Source organism: Rana temporaria, chromosome 9 (genome assembly GCF_905171775.1).
Source record: "Rana temporaria chromosome 9, aRanTem1.1, whole genome shotgun sequence".
Lineage (NCBI taxonomy): Eukaryota > Metazoa > Chordata > Amphibia > Anura > Ranidae > Rana > Rana temporaria.
Genome location: NC_053497.1, coordinates 114,354,125 through 114,380,327, shown reverse-complemented (window position 1 = coordinate 114,380,327; position 26,203 = coordinate 114,354,125). Strand labels below are relative to the sequence as shown.

The window sequence follows — 26,203 nt, the reverse complement described above, 5'->3', positions numbered from 1 at the left end:
GGCCGCTCGCTACTAACGAGGAAGACCGGGAAATTGCGGGCTTCTCCTGCAGGTAAGTGTCACATAATGGGCTACTTTGCGATGCATAGTAGCCCATTATGCTTTACCTTTACAGGGAACAAAGAGGAAGTAACACCCATCAGGGTTTACTTCCTCTTTAAAACGACCTGCTGAGGAGCAAACAATGACAACATTATGAAAATGATGAATTCTAAAATCCTTGATTGAAAGGAAAATCAGGGACAACCATAAAAATAGGGACATTTGAAGGAAACAGAGGCACTTCCCGCCTCATGCCTCACTATAGTTGCTGACATAACAATGGCTGTTCATATGAGATAGGCATACTTTAATATACAATGATTGATTATGAATATTCACTGTCCTGCTCTTTTATTAATGACACTGAGGCTGAGCCCAGCCCATGTCCTATCTGTCACCTCACACACACTGCTGTGTGACAGCTCCAGAGGGGCGTGCCCCATGCATTTATCATTCATCCTATTCAAAGAACAGACAGCGCTGTCACTGACCATGCGCGTCTTCTTCACCGTCTCGCTAGCAACCAGTCCGCACCTGCGTAGTAAGTCTTCTCCCGGCCAACAGCGACTCACCGCGCTTGCGCGATGAGCCCAGCCCGCTAGCGGCAGTAGTCCGCGCCGGCGCAGTTCAGCCATGGCTGGTTCCCAGATTGAGTTGTGAGCGGGGCCCTCCTCCTTCCGCGCATGCGCAGCCAGTTCCCGGGCTCCCTGACAGCGTCCGCCGCACCGAGGAAGAGAAGCGGCCGGAGGCTCCGAGGAGAGGAGCGGAGGGTCCCGCTAAGCTGAAAGAGGGAAGGCCTGACACGCTGGGGCCCCATTGACATGGCTGGGTGACGGCAGGGGCCCCGCCAGCGCCAGGAGCTTGCAGGAGAGGTGAGGCCTGGGAGGTGGGTCATACCTCAGTGTGGGGGCAGGTGAGAGGATGGTGAGGGCCTGGTGTCTCATCATTGTGGGGGTGGGGAGGTGTCCTCTGTGTGCACCTCTACTGACAGGGGGCTGGGATCATTATATTCTTATATGTGGACTCAATGGAGGGGAAAGGCCACCACTCTGTGTAATAATAATAATACATTGCCTCTGTAAGATCTCTCCTCATAGAAGCATACACACAAAGAATACCATGCAAATGAGCACAATAGAAGCAATCAGAGAATAGAATAGGCATGTCATATAAATGGAGTATTGTTATGGTGCTGATAATATACACAGTGCTGTACATATACTGCCCTCTCCAAGCTCCCCATTGCAGGTCATAAATGGCTCCAATGTTACCAGATTCAGGGGGATATCGCCCGCCTGCCATGACAAACTTCTTCAGTCTGAATATCAAAGAAACCTGCCGCCCGAATAGTGAGGGCAGCCAATCAGATGCAGCCATTGGTTAGACTGTGGGAGCCGTGGCTGTCAGAATACAATGGCCGCCAGGGGGGTTCCCCCATCCAGTCTGTGTAGTGTGGATGGGGGACTCCAGTGATCTGCGGGGGAGGGTTTGTTCACGCATTTTGTATGTACATTTACACATGCTTTTTTATGCATGCCAGTGTGCGTTTTATTTTAACGCTTTTTATTCAGAACAATATGTGTTTACAGTTATTTGTATACGTACCGGGCAACCAAATTGTGGCAGGTTGTACTTTTGTTTTGAGGCTGGTTTCACACTTATGTGAATTGGATGCAGGTTTCCCCCGCATTCCAATTCGTGTGACATGAAAATGTGCTCAGCTCACAATGTAGCCGGTTTACACACACATCTGGGGCAGCTGCGGTCTGCATTTGGAAAGGGTCCTGTGCATCTTTGGTTCAAATTGAGGCCTAAATAGGTGAAAAGAGGTGGACCGGACCCCCCTGCTTTGAGCCGCAGCATGTCTGAACCCAGCAGGAAAGCACTGGAACTGGGGCCATTGGAATTCATGGCAAATACTGCGCATGCATTCTGGATGTGGTTTAAAAATGTTTTGGAAAGTATCTGGTGTGAGCCAGCCTGAGCATTTGAATAACAACAAAACCCGGGGAATGCCCTGGGAAAAACCAAGCCTACTTGCCGACCAGCTCGCAGAACAGCCAATTAACCTAACAGTATGCGTTAACAGGGGTTTTGTCCGCAAACGCATTCGTGAGCCACAGAGGCACCCTGTAATCTGTGGTCCATCTGTACCCCACATACTAGGGCCATTAGAGACGGGAGTCAATTTATTCACCATCGTGTCTTTGGGGGTGTGTGGGAGGAAATTGGACTAACCAGAGGAAACCCACGCAGGCAGAACATGCAGATAGTGTCCTGGCTGGGATTACAGCCGAGGATCCCAGCGCTGCAAGGCAAGATTGCTGACCACTAACCCACTGTGATTCCCAAAATATTTATTTTCTGGAGTTAAAATCATCCTGATAAGGGGATATTGTCATCTGAGTTGTAGACCCCTCCTCAAGCAGATGTGTCAAAATAAAGTGATATCCTATTGTCATCTGTATGGAGTGTGTTCTATAAACAGTAAAATAACAAGCTAGGTTATAAATACTGGCAGAAATAAGTAATAGAATAAAATCTGCATAACTAAGAAGAATATTTGTAATAATGCAATGTGCAGACATTTTATACTGGAGGTAATCCTGGCTGGGTGTATTACCATCTATAATGGTTCTATACCCCACAATATGTAAAAATGTATTAATAATAGAGGCCGATATTTAGAAATCGAGGTGGCCGATATATATTTTTTTGGCAGGTGGCACTGGATGGCACTAATTGGCACTGGAAGATGGCACTAGCAGGTGGCACTTATTGGCACTGGCAGGTTGCACTGGATGGCCCAGAAAGATGGTACTAGCAGATGGCACTGACTGGCAGGTGGCACTGATTGACAGATGGCACTGGTTGGCACTGGCAGATGGCACTGATTGGCAGGTGGCACTAACAGGTGACACTTGCAAGTGGCACTGACTGGCGGGTGGCACTAATTGGCACTGGCAGGTGGCACTGGATGGCAATAGCACTGACAGATGGCAGGGGTTGGCATTGGCAGGTGGCACTGATGGCTTTAGTTGGCACTGGATGGCACTGGCAGGTGGCACTGGATGGTGGCACTGGTATTGGCATTGGCAGATGGCACTGGATGGCAGGTGGCACTAATTGGCACTGGCAGGTGGCACTGGTGCAAAAAAAATGGTGTCACCCCCTCTCCCTCCAGGACAGACACCCCCCTCCCTCAGTACAGACACCAGACAGCAGTGTGTGTGTGTGTGTGTGTGTCCCACGAGCGTGGGCCCCTCCTCCTCTGTGGGTGTAAACAGAGGAGGGCCGCCGCGCTGGGTGTTCCAAGATAGCCGCGGCTCCGGAGCTAGGTTGAAGCCATGGCCTTTCCTGATGCTGTGACCGCGGCGGCAATCCGCGGATCACTGTGTGCCGATCCGAAGGGGGTGACCCCTTCAGATCACGGATCAACGGTGATCTGTGGCACCGCTAGCGGCCATGTTAAATATCGGCCTAATTTGGATAAAAATCGTCTGATGCCGATTTCTCCAAAACGGCCAAATATCAGCCGATATGTCGGCCGACCGATATATCGGTCGACCTGTAATGCCAATTATGTTATAATATACAGGATTTGCCCCCGGCTCTTTGTGTCTCAAATTTAGCTTAAAGTGATTCTAAAGGGTGGTGTTTATTTATTTTTTCCTTCTATACATCAGGGATATGCAATTGGCGGACCTCCAGCTGTTGCAAAACTACAACTTCCATCATGCCTCTGCCTCTGGGTGTCATGCTTGTGGCTATCGGAGTCTTGCTATACCTCATGGGACTTGTAGTTCTGCAACAGCTGGAGGTTCGCTAATTGCATATCCCTGCTATACATGATGGTAAAAAACTTTCAGTGTGCAGTTCCCCCCTCAACCTCCCTAATACTCAACTGAGCGCGATCCAGCGATGTGCAAGAGAGCGGAAGCTCTCTGGGATCTCTCCCTCCTCATTGGCTGAGATAAAGCAGCAAGAGTTATTGGCTCATAGACTTACAGAGGCGGCTCGAGAGCGAGCATGCACGCGTGCCCCCACAGCAATCAAATTTCACTCCGGGTGCACTGAGCAAGGGGGAGGAGCCAGGAGTGCCTGTGGGGGGGGGGGGCAAAAAGAGAAGAATCTGGGCTACTCTGTGCAAAACCATTGCACAGAGTAGGTAAGTATGACATGTTTTGTTTTTAAATGTGAAACTAATGTATACGCTTTTTAATTTGCACTATAATGGAAATTGCTGTAATTGGCGCCACACACATCACTGTGACACCTTAGAGAAGTGAATGATGGGAATAAAGGGGTGTATTGAAATAATGTGCTGTAATTATACCAGATGTAGGAGAAGTATCTTTATTGAGGGAAAAACTGGTGTATAGGCGCTACAATGTACCAGGAGAGGGATGGTCAGCACTCAGGGTGACATCCAAAAAATAGTATTGGAAAACCTATACAATGCTGGAAAAAAATGTTTTTCGTCTTGAGTGCCAACCATTCTATTCCCCCCCCCTACCCAAACTGCAATGTGGCTCCGTTATTGTGACTGGGCTTGTGCACACCCCCGAGAATGACACACTGCATCTCCCATTGTGGTAAAGAGACTATGATGTAGGCTCTTCGCCACCTGATCAGCTTTGACCAACCACAGCTGATCACAGTTGTAACCAGGAAGTGCCAGTGTTCTATCGAATGCCCGTGCATGCGCAGAACGGAAGGGCACGCCATCAGATTTCCTTATCAGCTGGCGAGACGTCACCATAGCGCACATCATAGGAGGCTTTTTTAGACGCAAGATACCATTTCACGGGCACAATTGAAAGCTATACAAAGTGCGGAGGGACACGTAGTTGTCAGCTTGAGCTTCGCTGTTGCAGGGCGTGTTGTGGGTGTGTTGAAGGGCGGGCGTGGGCACTTTTTGAAGGAGGGCACAAATCGGCAGAATACCAGTAATCGGCTTTCCTTGATTCGCACTCACAGGGAGAGGCGATCAGCGGCTCTCCTGTCAGGTGGGGTGTGCATTGATTATCAGCGCAGCCCTCATCAAAGGTGCCCACCACAGCTGCCAGTCAGTGCCCATCGGTAATGACTTTCAGTACCTTCTGATCAGCGCTGCATATCTGTGTGTGTCAGTGAAGAAGAAAGCAAAGTTTTATAACAAACGAAGAAAAACGTTAGTTTGTTTAGCAAAAAATAAAAACCCAGCGGTAATCAAATACCACCGAAAGAAAGCTGTGGGGAAAAAATGATAAAAACGTAGTTTGGGTGCAGTGTTGCATGACATCGCAATTGTCATTCAGTGTGACAGCGCTGAAAATTGTCCTGGGCGGGGGGGGGGGGGGGGGGGGGGGCGGGGGGAAGTGCCCGGTATTCAAGTGGTTAAAATATGTTAAGATTTTACCTTCAGTGACAGGTATGTATGCCATTAAATTATTAATGATTTGACAATTGTTACAAATTGTCCTTATAGAGCGGGAAGGTGTTAAATAAGGTTTCTGTGTTGCTGCATTTCTTAGGCTGCATTCGCACTTGGCGATGCGGAATCGTTTGCAGTCGCTGTAAAACACGCAACACATGTTTGGGTGCCATTATGCTAATGTCACCTCAAATAGGGTGCGATTTTGCCACACAAAGGCACGGCGAGATGTGCATTTTAAAAATAATGCAAAGCTGATTGCCCAAAAAGGTGCATGAGCTGCTTTTGCGTGACAAAAGCACAAAGGGCAGGCCATTCGCATGAAAATCGCTCACAAGCGGGAGCACAGTATGTGACCAGGGACTTGTTTACAACTTGCTGACAACAAAAATATGTGGTGAGCTAGAGATGTAATCATTTAGCAGGGGTTCCCCAAGACATTAAAATTCAAGGGAACCTCCATGTTGAGAGAAGCTGGTTTAGACGATGGTACAATAAATCTGTCGCAGCACATATAAATAAATAACTAAATAAATAAATAAATGGCCTTTAGCTAAACTTTCCTCCTGATTTTATTTTTTTTGAAACAAATGGCCATTGTATGAAATGACTGTCCTGTACCATGCAAATAGAGGCTGGATCTGGAGACACAGGATAAACGCAGGGCCATCAACTAAACAGCACAAGCTGTGCTTTTAACTAATGTGTCACCCATAGCGATAGGTTTAAATAAACACTTAAAGGGAAACTAAGCACTGCTTTGTGCTCTTGGGCCCCGAAGACCCTGCCAAATATTCATATGAAGGCGCACCTGAGCATATCCCATAATGCAATGCAGGGCCTTCATGTACAACGCCCTGCATCACATTGTAGAATTCAATGGGCTCTCCTATCAACTTTACCAAACCATGAAGTGGTGGGCTGCCGGTCAACACAGGTTTCAGGAACTTGCGGTGACCTGCAGCAGTGGACATTCTAGTAGGGTGGATTGGATTTAAATCATAATTTTTAAAGAGCAACTGTCATCTCTGTCCTGCAGTGCCTCCTCCTCTGTCCCGACTCACCAACAGTCCCATTCACTTTAATGGCACAAAAAGGTACCAGCAGGAACAAGGTGAGGGATATGGTGGCAGCAGGTGAGTGGATGCCCGCTGAAGGGCACTGCCATGATTGATCTGACATGACAGGTGCTTTTTAGACGTAAGGATCCATCTTGCTGGTAGTTGGAATCTTTAATACTTGCAAACAAAATGAAGGTTTCCTATTTAGAATAATAAGCTGTCGGGTTAGTAAAACAGCGATATCAGAACCGATTCAATCATACAGTTTGTAGTGTACATAGATTTGCAAAGCAGTAGGATAAAGGAATATTCCTGAACTTTGTTTTATCTCATGGTTACTCAGCTTGCAGAGCTTGGCTTCATTGAATGAGTTTACCAAAAATTTAAATATTTCAGAATATGCAGCCTCATGCTACATAACTAAGCTCCATTTCATGCTGAATTAACTAAATTATTGTATCTTAAATAGAAAACTATCTTTAGATAGATTTTTACTCTAAAAGCATTCTTATTAAAATTTGATAAAAATCTTTTTTATATCCACCCTGTTTCTAGCAAGGTATACTGATAAAATATGAACTTCAGCATAAACAAATATTTTTTAAAGGATGAGTTCAACTTTCTGAACATGTTACACCCATATTTGGGGTGTTACATGTTCAGCATCTACCCCGTTTCCTCCTGAACTCAACCCCCCCCCTCTTTTCTCCTTGTGACAGCAAGCTGGGGGTCTTCGCCCCGGAAAAACATGGCCTTGTCATTCTCCGATTCCTGTGAATCATTACGTTACAACTACTGTCCGTCTTTGCAGCTGACGACTTGTAGTTCTCAATGAACTACCAGGGTTCTGATGAGCACTCTAGGTAGTTTTTTGAGCTTCCTGTCATTCAGTAACTGCCTGCCCATATCGGAGGTACGGGCAGAGACCTACACTAATGCCCGCGTGCACACGACCATTATTCATGTCATGCAAAAAAAAACAACGTTTTTCTCGACGTGATTCCTCTCAAGCCTGCCTTGCATACAGACGTTCGTGGAAAAAAAATGCTCGAGCAAAGCGCGGTGACGTACAACACGTATGACAACACGAACTACGGCACTATATAGAGGAAGTTCCATTCGAATGGCGCCACCCTTTGGGCTGCTTTTGCTAATTTCGTGTTACCGCATGTTAGTAAAAGTTTACGATGACGCGGCGCGCCGGGGGTCGGGACCGAGTGATAGTCGGCGGCTAGCCCCGCCGCTGTATCACGGGAGCGCGCTCGCAAAAGCTTTCCACCATGCTCTCTCGCATGAAGGTGGAAAGCTTTTGCGAGGAGGAGCCGAGACAGCCGCCGAGGGACCCCAGAAGACAGGGTTCGGGGACACTCTGTGCAAAACGAGCTGCACAGTGGAGGTAAGTATAACATGTTTGTTTGCCTTTAGTATTCCTTTAAGGACCGCCTAACGCCCATATACGTCGGCAGAATGGCACGGCTGGGCACAATCGCGTACCTGTATGTTATTGTTAAATGCTCGGCCGTGAGCGCGCAACCGCAACTCGGTCTGAAGCTTCGTGGCCGCGGTACCCGATCGCCACCGGAGTCCCGCGATCAGTCACAGGAGCTGAAGAACGGGGAGAGGTGTGTGTGTGTGTGTGTGTGTGTGTGTGTGTGTGTGTGTGTGTGTGTGTGTGTGTGTGTGTGTGTGTGTGTGTGTGTGTGTGTGTGTGTGTGTGTGTGTAAACACACCTTCCCTGTTCTTCACAGTGGCGCTGTGTGTTCCCTGATATAGGGAAAGGCGATCAATGACATCACACATTCAGCCCTGCCCCCTACAGTTAGAAACACATATGAGGTCACACTTAACCCCTTCAGCGCCCACTAGTGGTTAACTCCCAAACTGCAATTGTCATTTTCACAGTAAGCAATGCATTTTTATAGCACTTTTTGCTGTGAAAATGACAATGGTGTCAAAATTGTCCAATGTATCCGCCATAATGTTGCAGTCACGAAAAAAAATGGCTGCTCGCCGCCATTAGTAGTAAAAAAAAAATATTAATAAAAATGCAATAAAACTAACCCCTATTTTGTAAACGCTATAAATTTTGCGCAAACCAATCGATAAACACTTATTGCGATTTTTTTTTTTTTTTTTAAATAGGTAGATAACGTATCGGCCTAAACTGAGGGAAAATGTTTTTTTTTTTATATTTTTGGGGGATATTTATTATAGCAAAAAGTAAACAATATTGTATTTTTTTCAAAATTGTCGCTCTATTTTTGTTTGTAGCGCAAAATATAAAAACTGCGGAGGTGATCAAATACCACCAAAATAAAGCTCTATTTGTGGGAAAAAAAGGACGCCAATTTTGTTTGGGAGCCACGTCGCACGACCGCGCAATTGTCAGTTAAAGCGACGCAGTGCCGAATCGCAGAAAGGGGCCTGGTCCTTTACCTGCATATTGGTCCGGGTCTTAAGTTAATGAAAAATTACAAGAACAAGTCCCTACCCTACAAATTGTTCTTTACTTTGCAGATCTCGCACACGAGGGACTTTTCAGAATTGTAGCGTAGGGAAGACTGCTGCCAGTAAACTTTACAGGATAGCCCAGAAATCCAAAACGTATTAGGTCTCTTCCGTGTTTATGCCTTGTGGTTGTTGTTGATTTATGTTGTAGTAGACGTTGGAGAGTAAAAAGGTGCAGCCAGTTTTCAGTGAAAAGCTGGAGGTGTTGGTGTAGTCACTAGGATCCCAGATGGAATGAATGGTGGGTGTGTTCAGGGGTGGGACATCTGTCAATTATTAGAGGAGGGGGAGAGTGTATGTAAATAAAGCTCTTGCAGGAGGTGGAGATGAAGACGTTGAACCATTGATGCACAGGTGTAGGGCCTACATTGTGTAGTGATTTTATGTGTGCAGTGTGCTTTTATTACAATGCTTATGTATAGTAATAGTAAGTCATGTTATATGTACTTGGAGGCCATCATGCAGACTGTACAATAACATTTTTGATTTGCAGATGGTAATCTTACTGTCGCCATCTGATTGTAGAATTTCTTTTTGGTGATATTTCATAGAAATATCAAAATATATAAAGGTGGATTGTTAGGAAGATGAAACATGGCAGCCTTTCATTGTGCCGAGTGATAAGTTCTCAATTTTCTGGCATCAAGAAGTTTACAGAGCTTTTTAGTGAGACCCTAATCTTTGTACTTATAGAAAGTAATGTAATAGTATTGGTTATGGTGTGATTTTATGACTTCCAGTGGAACAAACAGTTGCTGGATTTCTTCAGAAATGTATTTAACGAGCAGTTGAGAGTGTGGATTCCTTTTGTGTTTAGTGTGTAATCTAGGATTGCCCATGTCACTACTGTAACGTAAAAAGGAGCGCTCAAGTGAAAGGTTTAGCTTGGTTGTGTTGTCAAGAAGCCGGAGATTGATCAGACTTCACACTAAGGTGGGGCCTGGAGGCTCAGCAAGGATGGGAGGCAGGAGGATGCGTTGTGCAAGTTGTAGGCCGTGGTGCTCGGCTGGGAATTGTCTGATTTGGCCCTGTCAGCAGCTGCCTTTGTGTTTTTTAGATGTCTGGAAAATCGGCTCTTGGCTCCCAAAACACACACATTACCTCACGCTGCAAGCCTTCAACTACAATAGGCTGTTTTACAGAAAAGAATTCTTGGGTATTTAAAAATGGGTACAGAATTGTAGAAAGCATCTTCTATTTTATGTGAAGTCATCAGGCATGTGGTGTTTTGCATATCCTTTTGTTTTATGGGGTCTCTGAACCGGGTACCCATGTAACAAAGGATTTAGACTTCATGCTGCCGATATTCGGCTTTAATTTAATGAATGAGTTAATTCATCACCAGTGTTGTCCAAAAATGCCTTTTGCTACTGTATACGTGAAACCATTGCTGTGCAGGCCTAGCAGCTCCTGCTGTGCAATTTTGTGCCTACTCTTAGGGCTCTTTCACACGTCCGTTCCGTTCGTCCGTTTTTTGGACGTCCGTTAACGGACCGCAATGCTTCCCTATGGGCTAGCGTCCGTTAGCGGATAAGCATCCGCTAACGTCCGTTAACATCCGTCTGCGTTCAGTTCCGTTTTTTTGGACGGAAGAAAACCCTATTTTTCTTCCGTCTAAAAAACGGAACGGACGAAAAACGGACGTTAACGGATGATCCGTTTATCATCCGTTCCGCTAACATCCGTTTTTCTATGTAAAAAGCCCCAAAAAAAAAAAAAAAAAACGGATGAAAAAACGGATGGAAAAACTGATGCAAAAACGGATGCAAAAACTGATGAAAAACTGACGAAAAACTGACGAAAAACTGATGGAAAAACGGATCAACTGATGAAAAAAAAACCTGATCTGAAAAACTGAACGGACGTGTGAAAGAGCCCTTACTGTTGGCTGCTTTAGAATATTCAATTTCATTACATGGAAAACAGAAGTTGTAGTTGCTGTACCTGACTTTATGTAAACAGTGTGACATATGTGAACAGTTTATCATTCTCATTGTCCTGAGGGGGGGGGCTTAAAAAATTCAAGTGTCTATCTGGGCAAGATGATAACAAAGTAAATTGCAAGGTTTCCATCATCACTTCACCTTGTTAGTATTGTTGCAGGAATAGGTACCTCCCCATGCATGTTACAGCAGCACAGTTCACCCCACACTGCGATGAAGTGGCATTCATTCTGAATGGCACCCAATGCACATTGCCGACAAAGTGGCAGTGCAACGTGTGGCAACGCAGTAACATGCCTTGCAATACCGCTTTTAGCAGCTATAGCAGGCGCTTGCGATAATTGTAAGCGAATCCGGCAGGATGGTTGTACCCAAGTTGATCAATCGATCAACTTGGTGCATTCAGCCTGGCCACTAATGGTTCAAATCTTGGCCGATTCAGCAGGATTTAATCCACGTATGGCTGGCCCTTTTTCCCATTTTTAGGCTGTGGTGATCTGGCCAGTACGTCTGTTTGACAAAAAGCTCTCTTGCATTTACAGGGTTGAGGCAGAACATTTAACATTGGCAGGGGTGCTTAAAATTATCCGCTTGTATTTATGTACAAACTTTATCCCAAAAGGAAAAAAAAAATGCTGTAACTGATTATAAAGTATTAGCTGGAGTAACGCTTCATCTTGTTACTGTGCAGTGGGATGCATTTTTGCCTGCACTCCATCTGCATAGACAGTCCAAAATCAATGTAACCCTATGGGCATAGTTCATGTTATTGCAGTAAAAGGTAGAGCATGCTACATTTTTCTGCACTACAAATGCAACACATCACAGTGCACATACAAGCCCAGGGGAATGAAGTGGCCTCACAGGACAAATGTAGTTTGAAAAATGCATGTCAACTGATGCATGGAACACGTGCAAGGAAAATATGTGCAGTTTCTATCGTAAATGGGTCCTAAATCTGCTAGTATTTCTAACACTTCCTTCCATGCTGCTGTTCTACTTCATCCAGAGTGGTGTCTGTATAATATAAGAGGTGTGTTAATGGCCATATCACTAGGTAAAAACAGAGGGGGGGCGCTAAAGAAGAAAACGAATACAGCTCCTACATCGATTGATATGCAAGCTGCAATATAATAAGTGTTTGTTTGGTTTTGGGTTTAATACTGCTTTTAGCTCTCCTAAAATTTCTGCTTCACCAGTAAACCGAAAGAACTGCAAACGAATTCACTGTCGTGGTCAGTACAACTTCAGTAATCCTATGTGCGCTTTGTTTTGTAGATGGTGGATATTGGTGGCGCTGCCTCTGGAGAAAGCACCAGAAGAAAAATGGAACCCTTTGTGGACTCTACAGAGGAGGTTGTACCGCTTGAAATGTATGATTCCTTCAGGTCTAAAATTGCTGCTAATTTACAATGGATTTTTGCGAAGGCTTATGGAGTTGGTAAGATCTGCTTCCTTTTTTTTTTCTTTAAGCCATATGTCAGTGGTGGAAATTGTAAATGTTTTTCTTTGTGTCTGTTAATTGCCCTTTTTTTATACTGCCACTTTTACCGCCTGTTCTGAATTATTTTTCTACTTTTGGTGAGGATTATATACCTCCAGGGCATTCTCCTGAAAATTGCGAGCAGTAACACAGGTGTGTGAAGAGTCTTATCTGCATCTAACATGGCAGCAAGTCAAATCCTTCTTTTTATTTTCCAGTGCAATGTGAATAAAGCTGATTGATCTCTGAAGGCAGCAATATCGACAGTATAAAGCAGGGGCCTCAAACTGGTGGCCCTCCAGCTGTTGTAAAACTACAAGTCTCATGAAGCATTGCTAGGCTGACAGTTACAAGCATGACTCCCACAGGCAGAGGCATGATGGGACTTGTAGTTTTGCAACAGCTGGAGGGTTATAGAAACCACACTATAGAATTTTTTTGTCCGAGGAACGATCGTATGATTTTCTGATAGTGTGTACATTAATTTCGACAGCCGATTTCTGACGTTCTGAAGGTACAAACTCATATTGTTCTTGTACGGGAGAAAAACAATTTTTGTTTAACGTGTACCGTTTTCGGACAAGAGAAATCTGAAGCGAAAGACTGCTCATGATAATGAACACAACAAAAAAAGCCTTTGTCGTACGAGAATTTCCCATCCTCAGTGCCGACTTACTGTAAAACAAGGAAAATTTAGGACGATCGTTTACCCGATTTTTCTTGGTGTGCACCCCACTTTAGGCTCAGTGTGTATTAGGTCTCGCTGTTTTTATGATAATGTACTTGGAACTAACGTGCACAACATATTAAATTGTTTGTCAGACAGGCCTTTGTGCTGTATAGAATGCCGGTATTGGTATTTATTGACACTTCCTAGATAGTATTTTTTTTTTTTTTATATCCAGCGTTGTAACGCCAGACACCTATGATAATGGTTCCTTTATTAATTATGGGGGGCTTCAAAAAGTATTCCAGGCATTGTATGTGTACATGAGTGTAGTGAGTGTACAGCTTCTATAACGGTGTAAATTTGCTGTCCCCTCAAAATATCTCGACACACAGCCATTAATGTCTATACTGCTGGCAACAAAAGTGAGTACACTCCTAAGTAAAATTGTCCAAATTGGGCCCAAAGTGTCAATATTTTGTGTAGCCACCATTATTTTCCAGCACTGCCTTAACCCTCTTGGGCATGGAGTTCACAGGTTGCCAGTGGAGTCCTCTCCCACTCCTCTATGACAATATCATGGAGCTGGTTGATGTTAGAGACCTTGCGCTTCTCCACCTTCTGTTTTGAGGATGCTCAATAGGGTTTAGGTCTGGAGACCTGCTTGGCCAGTCCATCACCTTTTACCTTTAGCTTCTTTAGTAAGATAGTGGTCATCTTGGTGTGTTTGGGGTCATTATCATGTTGGAATACTGCCCTGCGGCCCAGTCTCCAAAGGGAGGGAGATCATGCTCTGCTACAGTATGTCACAGTACACGTTGACATTCATAGTTGAACTGTAACTCCCCAGTGCCGGCAGCCCTGACCATGACACTCCCACCACCATGCTTAACTGTAGGCAAGACACTTGCCTTTTGTAGTTATCACCTGGTTGCCGCCACACGTTTGACACCATCGGAACCAAATACGTTTATCTTGGGCTCATCAGACCACAGGACATGGTTCCAGTAATCCATGTCCTTAGTCTACTTGTCTTCAGAAAACAGTTTTGTGGACATTCTTGTTCATCTTCTTTAGAAGAGGCTTCCTTCTGGGACAACAGCCATGCAGACCAATTTAATGCAGTGTGTGGCATATGATGTGCCCACTGACAGGCTGACCCCCCACTCCTTCAACCTCTGCAGCAATGCTGACAGCGCTCTTGCGTCTATTTCCCAAAGATAACCTCCAGATATGGCGCTGAGCACGTGCACTCAACTTCTGAGTGGAACCTGTCCTGTTAAACCACTGTATGGTCTTGGCCACCGTGCTGCAGCTCCGTTTCAGGGTCTTGGCAATCTTATAGCCTAGGCCATGGGTCTCCAAACTATGGCCCCCCAGATGTTCAGGAACTACAATTCCCATCATGCCTAGTCATGTCTGTGAATGTCCAGAGTTTTACAATGCTTCATGGGACATGTAGTTACAGAAAATCTGGAGGGCTGTAGTTTGGAGATCCCTCGCCTAGGCCATCGTTATTTTTTCAGATCCTCATTGAGTTCTTTGCCATGAGGTGTTAGGTTGAACTTCCAGTGACCAGTATGAGAGAGTGAGAGCGATAACACCAAATTTAACACACCTGCTCCCCATTCACACCTGAGACCTTGTAACACTAACGATTCTCACGACATCGGGGAGGGAAAATGGCTAATTAGGCACAATTTGGACATTTTCACTTAGGGGTGTACTCGCTTTTGTTGCCAGCAGTTTGGACATTAATGGCTGTGTGTTGAGATATTTTGAGGGGACAGCAAATTTACACTGTTATACAAGCTTTTGTGAGACACTCACTCACACTCTTGTGCTCATAAGTTTACATACCCTGGCAGAATTTTTTCAGAGAATATGAATGACACAAACTTTTTCTTCACTCATGGTTGGTGTTTGGCTGAAGCTATTTATTAATCATTTACACTTTTTAAATCATAATGGCAACAGAAACCACCCAAATGACCCTGATCAAAAGTTTACACACCCTGGTGATTTTGGCCTGATAACATGCACACAAGTTGACACAAAGGGGGTTTGCATGACTAATAAAGGGAACCATCCTCACCTGTGATCTTCTTGTAATTGGTGTGTGTATAAAAGGGTCACTGAGTTCCTGGACTCCTGACTGACAGACCCTTGCATCTTTCATCCAGTGCTGCACTGACATTTCTGGATTCTGAGTCATGAGGAAACCAAAATAATTGTCAAAGGATCTGCGGGAAAGGGTAGTTGAAGGTAGGGGTTCTGTTGAAACCAAACCACGGTCGGGTAGAACAACTAAAATTTCAGCCACAACTACCAGGAAAATTGTTTGGGATGCAAAGAAAAACCCACAAATAACATCAGGTGAAATACAGGACTCTCTGAAAACATGTGGTGTGGCTGTTTCAAGATGCATGAAAAAGGAGGCACTTGAAGAAAGATGCGCTGCATGGTCAAGTCACCAGAAGAAAGCCATTACTACGCAAATGCCACAAAGTATTCCACGTACAATACGCCAAACATCACAGAGACAGGCATCAAACCTTCTGGCACAAAGTCATTTGGAGTGAAGAGACCAAAATTTCACTTTTTGGCCACAACCATAAACACTACATTTGGAGAGGAGTCAACAAGGCCTATGATGAAAGGTATGGAGGTGGATCGCTGATGCTTTGGGGATGTGTGAGCTACAAAGGCACAGGAAGTTTGGTCAAAATTGATGGCAATATGAATGCAGTATGTTATCAAGAAATACTGAAGGAACATTTGCATTCATCAGCCAGGAAGCTGCGCATGGGACGTACTTGGACCTTCCAACATGACTATGATCCAAAACACAAGGCCAAGTAGACCCGTCATTGGTTACAGCAGAATAAAGTGAAGGTTCTGGAGTGGCCATCTCTGTCTCCTGACCTCAATATCATTGAGCCACTCTGGGGAGATCTCAAATGTGCAGTTCATGTAAGACAGCCCAAGAATTTCCAGGAACTGGAGGCTTTTTGCCAAAAGGAAATGGCAGCTTTACCTTCTAAGATAAAGGGCCACAAATACCACAAAAGACTTGAAGCTGTCTTTGATGTTAAAGGGGGCAATACACAGTATTAAGAACTGGGCTAGGTAAACTTTAGACCACGGTCATTTGGGTAGTTTTTGTTGCCATTATGATTTAAAGAGTGTAAACACAGTTGATTAGTAATAAATGGCTTCAGCCAAACACTAAGTGAAAGAAAAGTGTTTGTGTTATTGTTCATATTCTCAAAAAAATGGGCAAGAAATCATACATTCTGCCTGGGTATGTAAACTTGTGTGTGTGTGTGTGTATATGTAATATATATATTTGTGTGTGTGTGTGTGTATTAGGGCCGAAACAACTAATCAATTATGAAATTAATCGATTACAATTTTCATAATCTATTAATCGGCCAGTAACATAATGGGGTTAAAAAAACAAAAATTAGCCCGTTATAGTACAAAAAAGCAAATCGCTACTGTAAATATTACTTTCACTGTCCCACAGTAAAAAAAAAAATGAACCCCTTAGGGCTCTTTCACACGTCCGTTCAGTTTTTCAGATCAGTTTTTTTTTCATCAGTTGATCCGTTTTTTCGTCAGTTTTTGCATCAGTTTTTGCATCAGTTTTTCCATCCGTTTTTTCATCCGTTTTTTTTTTTTTTTTGGGCTTTTTACATAGAAAAACGGATGTTAGCGGAACGGATGATAAACGGATCATCCGTTAACGTCCGTTTTTCGTCCGTTCCGTTTTTTAGACGGAAGAAAAATAGGGTTTTCTTCCGTCCAAAAAAACGGAACTGAACGCAGACGGATGCTAACGGACGTTAGCGGATGCTCATCCGCTAACGGACGCTAGCCCATAGGGAAGCATTGCGGTCCGTTAACGGACGTCCAAAAAACGGACGAACGGAACAGACGTGTGAAAGAGCCCTTACAGTAGCAATTTGCTCTTTTTTTGTACTTCTTTTTTAACCCCATTATGTTACTAAACATCTCAGGCCTGGGTTCACACTAGGGCTGCAACTGATTATTTTCATAATCGATTAGTTGGCCAATAAATTGTTTTGATTAATCGGATAATCTTAAAAAAAGTGTGGTGTACAATTTAGTTAATATGTAAATAAAAACAAAAAGGCAATTTATTCTTAAATGTCCATATGCAGTGGTAAATATAAATAACCAATAATTCCTTCTATTACCTCCACTTTCTCTGGGTTCAGATGCTGATCTTCCCTGCATAGAGTCTTTAAAGTGATTTTTTTTTTTTTTTTAAACAAACTTGTTATACTTACCTGCTCTGTGTAATGGTTTTGCACAGAGCAGCCCAGATCCTCCACTTCTGGGGTCCCTCACCGATGCTTCTGGCTCCTCCTGCCTTCAGAGTGCTTCAATAGCAAGCTGCAAAGTATAGTATAGAGCGCCCGCTATAGCAAGGTAAAAAAACTTCTGCCTTTAGAACCACTCACTTCCTGCCCAGGACTACATGTCCCATGAGGCATTGCTCTTCACACTTTCACATTCACAAATTCTCAGGCACTTAGTGACATGTATGGATGGTGTACTGAGCTGTATGTGTGCTGCACTGAATTTCCTGATATGTAAACAAATAATGTATTCTATATGCAGGCCAACTAATCAACTGACCGATTAATCGATTATGAAAATGGTTGACAACCATTTTCATAATCGATTAGTTGTTTCGGCCCTAGTTCACACCTCTGTATTTTGGTGCTTTTTGCAGAAACGCACTACAGTTCATTTGCATGTTTTTTTTATTGGACACGTTCACATACATGATTTTTTTTCAGCTGCTGCGTATTTGGAAAGGGCAAGGACTTTTTAACGCAAAATGGTGCTATTTTTTTTTTTTGGTTCAATATACTTCAATGGAAAAGCTGCAGAAAAGCATGTAATGTGTTTTTGCGGCAATTTGTGTTTTGTAATCTGCCCAACAACAAATTGGCCAAATGTATTATTTTTTTTTTTTTAAGGCTATTATCCGATTAATCGAAACAATAATCGGCCAACTAATCGATTATGAAAAAAATCGTTATTTGCAGCCCTAATATATATGTGTGTGTGTGTGTGTGTATATGTATATGTATATGTATATATATATATATATATATATATATATATATATATATATATATATATATATATATATATATATATATATATATATATATATATATATATATATATATATATATATATATATATATAGTTGTATTCCACAGCGGCACCCTTGGGGATCGTTTACACAAAGTTGGCGGGTGTTTGATTTGTGGATTTACCGTCCCCAGACTCTACTCCCCTTAGCTACTGAAGCAGCAGCCAAAGGTGCACACATGCCGCAGCAGGAATTAAGCCCCCTGTTGCATTTGATGGGTACTACTGCCTACCAAACGCAACCTATTCAAGTAAATGCAGCTACTCTGTGAGCACCCCACAGCTGCGGGGTCCAATCGGTTAAAGCAGGTGTTGAGAAATCAACAAAATGCTACTTGCTTTACCCCCTTGTTTGCTGTACTGCACAAGGTTGCAGGGCATTTTCAGAGCGGCCTCATTCACTTGAAGGGGTCATGCTTGCCAGGTGCAACACCCACCAACCATGACAGGGCATATAACCCTTGCTGTGACATGTACGCCACTGCAGCTAAAGGGGGTGCGGTTGCGCCGGGGTAGTAAAAACATGTTTTGACTATGGGGTTTTACCACCTCTACAACTACAAATGTACATGAGCCCTTACTGTTCTGAGCCCCCTATAAGGCTGCTTTCATACTGATGTGCTGCGGTTTGGGTGCAGTGCATCTGCGACTGTCCGCGGTTAGCTGTTCTTTGTAATATCCGGCAGGTGTGGACCATTTTCTCAAAGCACACCAAAACGCCTGCATTCAGAAAGTGCACCAAACCGGCAGGATATAATGGTCTATGGCTAAGTGCACCAAGCCTGCAGGAACACTGCCCTGCATCCACAGTGTGGGTAAACCTCAGCGCATCAGTGTAAAAACGGCCCTATACTATTATTCCCAGTGTATTTCTTCACACTGAAGAGCTGCTGGCACCACTCTGCAGACCGCTAGCCGGGATAAGAGGTGAAGTTTAGTTGGTCTCACTCGGCACGGGACAGGAGTCGGCGGCTTATGCCACTCGCTCCCTACTACAGCTCCAACTTTATAAGTTATCCCTCTGTATTACACTCTGACACTCTGGGATGGCGGGTCGGCAAGCACAGAACATGATCTTACCAGTTACCTGCCCGTGAGCTACAGGTTGCTGACCCCTGCTATACAGGAATGATACCCCAGGAAGCTGGAAATCGCTGAAGTAGACACTGCTACTCCAAGTGATCTTCACTTCGAGGTGCCTGTGATGAGCGGCTGACTGCCTGTGTTCACAGGACCCAAAAGCAAGTGGAGATTACTGTGGTACTGCTGCCTACTTCAGTCATTTCCAGCTTCCAGGGGCATCGGTCAGGTAGCAGGGCTCAAAATTTCAAGTCCTGAGCTACTAGACAGGCCTCAAGGCGCACTCGCCACCAGTTGCCCCGCCCAACCCCTACCATGTCCCGCCTCCAAATCCCGCCCCTAGACACACTCTCATAAATCTCATGAAATTACACTTAAATGTTTTTGCAGAATTAAGTTATAAAAATAAATATTAACAACTTTATCCGTGCCCAAAAATGCAGCCTGCCCATGTCAAAAATGCAGCCTGCCCATGTCTTTGCAGCCAGGAGTCCCGCCCCCACCCCACAATTGCAGCCAGGATTCCCCCCCCCCCCCACAACAATTGCAGCCTACCTGTGCTGAGTAGGAGAGGAGCCGGAGCCACCGCCGGGTTGTTCAAACCGTGGGGAACATTACAGCATTCAATTCAATAGCCGCCGCGCGTCATATACAGCCCATCCCCCTCTTGTCCGGTAAACTTTGATAGGCAGATCATCCATCCAATCCTGGGATGGGTGATCTGTCTATGAAAAAGTGCCCGGAAAAGGGGGAGGGGCTGTATATGACGCTCGCAGCGCGGAACACAGCTATTTAATTGAAAGCTGTAATGTTCCCCGCGCCATGAACAACCAGGCGGCGACAGCAGCAGCTGCATCGGCGACGCGACTTCCCTCTCCCAATGTAACTACATAAATACCATACCTCAGCCCTCAGAATTTACTCGCAAAATGCGAGCAGGCGAGTGTAAATTTTGAGGGCTGAGGTATGGTATTTATGTAGTTACATTGGTAGCTGGCCCAATATAACTATGTAAAAATATTCCAGGCCTGGTATTCTTCCAAGCAGTAATAACACAACTATACAAGAATTTTAGGGATGTGCAGATGAAATAATAATGGCTAAACAGGTTTGACTGGGATGCAGGCAGGGCTGGTCCCGGTTTACTTATTGATGGTTTGTTCACATCATAATGTGAGGTATATTGCACATCGTGACCTGCATTGTAACCTGTATTACTGCATTGTACGGTAATGCACTGTAGGTTTGCGTAACTTGGCACAGCTCTTTCATGCAGGGCAGAAGACCCGTCTTTTAAACTGCTAAAGTTAAGTAACACTTACAGGTCTTGTACATCTCCCAGTCTGTGATTGGACAGTAACAGAAGTGACACAGTGATGAGCTCATCTGTCTGTCACTCTGCTTTCCTCCTCTATCAGAATGCTGCTTGTTGGCACATGCAGCATAGCTGCTTATGCTGCTTCTTCCTCCCCAAGTCAGAATGCTACTTTACGAGAAAATAGAGCTGCACTATTCTGACTAAAATGAGAATCGCAATTTTTTTGCTTGGTCTAAAGATCACGACTCACGTGGCGTAACATATTTTTCACAATATACAAACAAATTGGGGATAACTTTAATTCATTAAAAAAAAAAAAAAAAAAAAAAGCGGTAAAGTGTATTTTTTTTTTCTCCCTAACAAAAATAAATAAATAACTAAAAAATTGCATTTAAAAGACCATTGTGTGAGTGAGTGAGTAACTTGTATAGCGCAACAAATGCGAACTTAATCGCCTCAAGGCGCTTTGCATCCAGTGTTGTCCTGATCCATTAGAAGAGGTGGGTCTTTAGTTTTTTCCTAAAAGCCCGATGGTTTTCTTCCAAGCGGATGGTCGTGGGTAGAGCATTCCAAAGCCGGGGTCCTTGAACTGCAAATCTACGTTCTCCCTTATATTTGTAGCGGGATTTGGAGAAGGTTTTGGTTGGTTGACCGGAGCACGCGCTTGGTGACGTAGGATTTTTTATTTTCTCGTTTAAGTATTGAGCGTTTCCTTGTGTACATTTGTGCGTGCGGCAGAGCGTCTTGAAAGTCACCCGGTCCTGTATGGGCAGCCAGTGGAGGGACCTCAAGACCGGAGAGATGGATTCCCACGTTTTTTTACCTGATGCCAGTCTGGCTGCCATGTTCTGGACGACTTGTAGACGTGAAATCTGGTATTTGGGTAGTCCTAAGTAGAGGGAATTTGCGTAGTCGAGTTGTGAGTTGATGGTTCCAACCACTACTGCTGTGTCCTCTTCCGGGATGAAGGGGATGAGTCTACAAAGCATGCGGAGAAGATGATGAGAGCCGCTGACTACTGACCCTATTTGTGCATTCATAGTCATGTCTGAGTCAAAGATGACTCCGAGACTTTTGACTTTGTTGCTTGGCGTGATGGTTTGTCCGAGGATGGTGGGTGGTGTCCAAGTGGTCCTGGAATTGGATTTCTGATTTACGTGAAGAGTGAGTAGTTCTGTTTTGGATCCGTTTAGTTTGAGGGAGCTTTCAGTCATCGAATTATCGATCAGAGTGAGGCATTTTCCTAGTTCATGATATTGGTCTTATTTGTTGGTGATTCGAAAGTAAAGCTGCGTGTCGTCAGCATAGGAGTGGTAGCACAGGTCCTGTTTGCTGATGATTTTGAGGAGCGGGCGGATGTAGATGTTGAAGAGTGAAGGTGAAAGGGGTGATCCTTGCGGGACTCCGCATTTAATGGTCTGTGTTTCTGACGTGAGGCCTCCAGGTTTCACGGTCTGAGTGCGATTTTCTAGAAAAGATGCAAACCACGGTAGGGCTGAGTCTGAGACTCCGGCTACTTCTTTGAGTCACGTGAGCAATGTGTTGTGGTCTACCGTGGCGAAGGCTGCACTAAGGTCCAGCAGCACTAGGAGACGGGATTCTCCGTCATCTGCTGCTTCGAAGGCATCATCCCATATCTTCAGAAGAGCGGTTTCTGTCCCGTGGCCTGGGCGAAAACCCGATTTTGTAGTGGATCAAACTGTGTGACGTAAAATATTGCAACAACCACCATTTTATTGTGTAGGGCAGGGGTGTCCAAACTTTTTTCAAAGAGGGCCAGATTTGATGAAGTGAACAAGTGTGAGGGCCGACTATTTTGCCTGACATTCTTTGAGCCATTAAAATTTGGTCTAAGTGTGTTCGTCCAAGCACTAATACACTGCCCAACAAGAATTCTCTTGCCTTTGTGGCTGTATGTGGTGAAGAGATGACCTTGGGCATGTTATTTGGATATACTGTATATATTTCTTTTGTGGCCCCAACGAATCCCAGAGCCCTGAACAGGACTAAGGATGAGCTTGGGCGTGTTATTTGGATATACCGTATTTATCGGCGTATAACACGCACACACTTACCATTGCCACGAATGCAGCCTTACCATTGCCACGAATGCAGCCATACCATTGCCACGAATGCAGCCATACCATTGCCACGAATTCAGCCTCACCGTTGCAACCAATGCAGCCTCACCGTTGCAACCAATGCAGCCTCACCGTTGCAACCAATGCAGCCTCACCGTTGCAACCATGAATGCAGCCTTACCATTGCCATCAGTGCAGCCTGATCGATGCCCATCTGCAGCCTCAAAGGGGAATCTCTTGTTTACTCTGTGGCCTCTTTAATACAAAGTCCTGCCTCCTATGATAGACAGAACAGTCGTCCAATGGCATCCCAGGAGACGGGACTTCCAATACAGACACTGCTGAGTAAACAGGAGATTCTCTTCATGTAATCTGATGGCGCTCGTCCTGCCCATTCCCTGTCCCCTCCATGGCAGCACCGGTAAATACAGTATATATCTTTTGTGGCCCTGGGGGCCACAAACAATATATATCTACAAATCCCCAGGAGGGCCATATTAAATCAACAGGGGGGCCGCATTTGGCCCGCGGGCCGGACTTTGGACATGCCTGGTGTAGGGTGTATAAAATGTTTGGGGTTCTAAGTAATTTTCCAATTTTCAAGAAATACAGATTTTTTACAAGTTTCATAAAAAAGGTTTTGTCCCTCTTTAAAAAAAAAAGAAGAAGAACTGTGGCCTTCTCGCATATTTTGTAAATAAAAACATTGTTTCGATTCTGAAGCTTCCCTCCAAAGACTTTGCGTATTATTTTATATATACTGTGATTCTTTACATGCCAAATATGCTGCAGGAATCTCCCTCCACTGAACTTGGCTGCAACCATTTTAACTGTGGGCAAAAACACCACACATGGTGTATACAAACGCTTGCTAGGCACACATTTAACTCTTTGGTCGTCGCCCTAGCTTTTTAATCCCTCCCCAGAGTCATTAGTACAGTGACAGTGCATATTTTTAGCACTGGTCCCCACAAAGTGTTAAATGTGGCAGATTGTCCACCGCCATTTCGCAGTCCCACTATAAGTTGCTAATTGCCGCCATTATTGCATATGATTTTTTTTTTAACCAAATATGTAGCACAATACATATTGGCCTAAATTTATGAAACAAAAATTGTTGGATATGTTTTATATATATATATATATATATATATATATATATATATATATATATATATATATATATATATATATATATATATATATATATATATATATATAGCTCATAGTGAAAAAAAAAAACGTAGAGGTGATCAAATACCACCAAAATAAAGCTTTATTTGTGGGAAATTACTTTTTATATGGGTACAGCATCTCACAACCTCGCAATTATGAGTTAAAGTAATCGCAAAAAAAAAAAAAAATGGCCTGGTCATGAAAGGGGGAGGGAGAGTGGTTAATCTTACTGAGGCCATGCGCAGACCGGCAATTACGGACATTTACGATTTTCCGTCGAATGACGCTCTGCGCATGCGCAAACAATTATGGACTTTTCCCGAGGCTCTGTCTGGCCGCGCAGAACAGCAGGCGGTCCGCCCCAAAATGGCAGAGGGTCCCAGCAGTGCCTGGTAGTTCGTAAATCGGGCGTTCGTAAGTCGGGGACCCCCTGTTTGTGTAGATAAAATATCTGTCAGTCCTGGGCAATGTTCAGTTTGAAGCTGTTATTGTGTTATTGTTCGGCATGCAAGAGTTGCGCTGGAATGAGGAATCATTAATTTATTAATTTTCATATTGCTTATTCATATTCTGATCACTTGCTCATTGTATTGTAGTTGGTTTTATTTCCAAAGAATAAAGACAATACACAAACAATAGAAAACATTTTTTTGGCATTTTCATTGTAGATCTGGTGCAGTTATTCTCATGTGAATGTCCTGCTGCATTATATCACAGACAGAAGCACTAACATTTTGTGTATACATATACTGTAGGTAACAAAAATGTATTGCTGCAGCTTCCATTGTGGGCCCCCCCCCCTTTTTTTTAAAGAAGTGGTTGTAAACTCTCACATATACCTAGTGAACAGACTGTCCCCAGGTGATGTACAGAGATGAAACAAATCCTCCAGCAGTTGAACCTGTTTATCTGCAGCCATCTTTTCCCTACATCAATTCAAAGTGCAGAATTTACACAGGACCTCCTCGGCCCTGAAAAGTAGGGGCGGAGAGCTGTAGTTAAATCAGTGAGAAGAGCTATGAGAGCTTATTGGATTGAAGGGACCCCCTCCCCTTCACACAGGGACAGAGCCAAGGCTGTCAAATAGCTGGCGATCCCTCCCCTGTCACCATCTTTCTCTTGGTGTCAGGAAAACTTGTCAGGTGGGACTTGTGCTGAAAGCAGAGAAAGGAGGCAGACAGAAATTATACTTGGTATAAGTAGACACTAAAAAAGATTTGCTTTGTTCATATTTCATACAACAAGCACACAGCATTGGTGCACTGAAGGCCAGATTGGAACCAACACAAGCCAAAAACAGTTTTTAAGATGTATAAAAAACAATGTAAACGATTCAGTTCATGGGCTGAAAAAAGTTCCTGTATGTATGGAGTAACCAAGGTTTGCTAGTTTCAAAGGCTGCTGGCTATAATCGGTTTGTTGATATTTCATGTCTGAGGTTTACAACCACTTTAATTCTCAACCACGAAAATTGCAATATGGGGAATAAATCAAAGCTGGATCAGCCAGAATTTGAAGAAGCTGTGCATGGTAGACAGTTAGCTTCTTTCTCTCATTTTCTAAGCTTTACTGAGGCTAGAAGCTGATTGTCATACTTGGTCGCTCTGTGTATGTGTGTTTTTTTTTTTTTTTTTTTTTAACCTTTTAATCCTATTAAGCTGCTGCCAGACCCCCACCCCCCCCCCCCCCCCTCAAAGAACCTTGAGCAAGTATTGAATGCTTGCATTGCAGGGTGCTCCCATTTGCAAGGGTTTATTTTCACAGTTCCCAGGGTTCAGCATTAACCACTGACAGCCCGGAAGATTTGCCTGCTTCAAGTGGTTGTAAACCATTTACAACCACTTTATACTACTGGTAAGCCTAGATTAAGGCTTGCCTGTAAGCTTCCCATGATATGTCCTAAACCTGCACGATTTAGGAGATATCACCTGTCCTCTGCATGTGTCCCGATGTCATCGGCACATGCGCACTGGGGCAAACTAAAGCAACGGCACCTACGTGCCGTTGCTTCAGTCTGTATGCCGTTACTGGTGGCTCTCATGCGCATGTGTGGGAGTTAAGTCATCGCGGCTCTGGCCAATCACAGCAGGTTTAACTAAAGAAAATGAATTCTTTTCCCCATTCACACACTCAATATTGATGGGGAATCCCTCTTTGCGGAGCCTCCTGGGCGGCACTGATCGAGCATGAATTTATCAACAGGCTGGTTGTACAGAAATCAATCGAGAAATA

At 44.1% G+C, this 26,203-nt stretch overlaps 1 protein-coding gene across 3 annotated transcripts in view; it reads left to right on the top strand.

Annotated features, from left to right (window-relative positions):
* Positions 1 to 714: 714 nt before the first annotated feature.
* CAMSAP1 (calmodulin regulated spectrin associated protein 1) overlaps positions 715 to 26,203 on the top strand; it is an 83,053-nt gene continuing 57,564 nt past the window's right edge. For 2 of the 3 annotated variants that reach the window (XM_040324179.1, XM_040324177.1), the window contains exons 1-2: positions 715 to 914; positions 12,249 to 12,411. In XM_040324179.1, the coding sequence (XP_040180113.1) occupies positions 12,249 to 12,411 (163 nt within the window). In that variant the 5' untranslated portion in view covers positions 715 to 914. Of the gene's footprint in view, positions 929 to 12,248; positions 12,412 to 26,203 lie in introns of all 3 variants that reach the window. The other variant, XM_040324178.1, reaches the window with a different exon arrangement.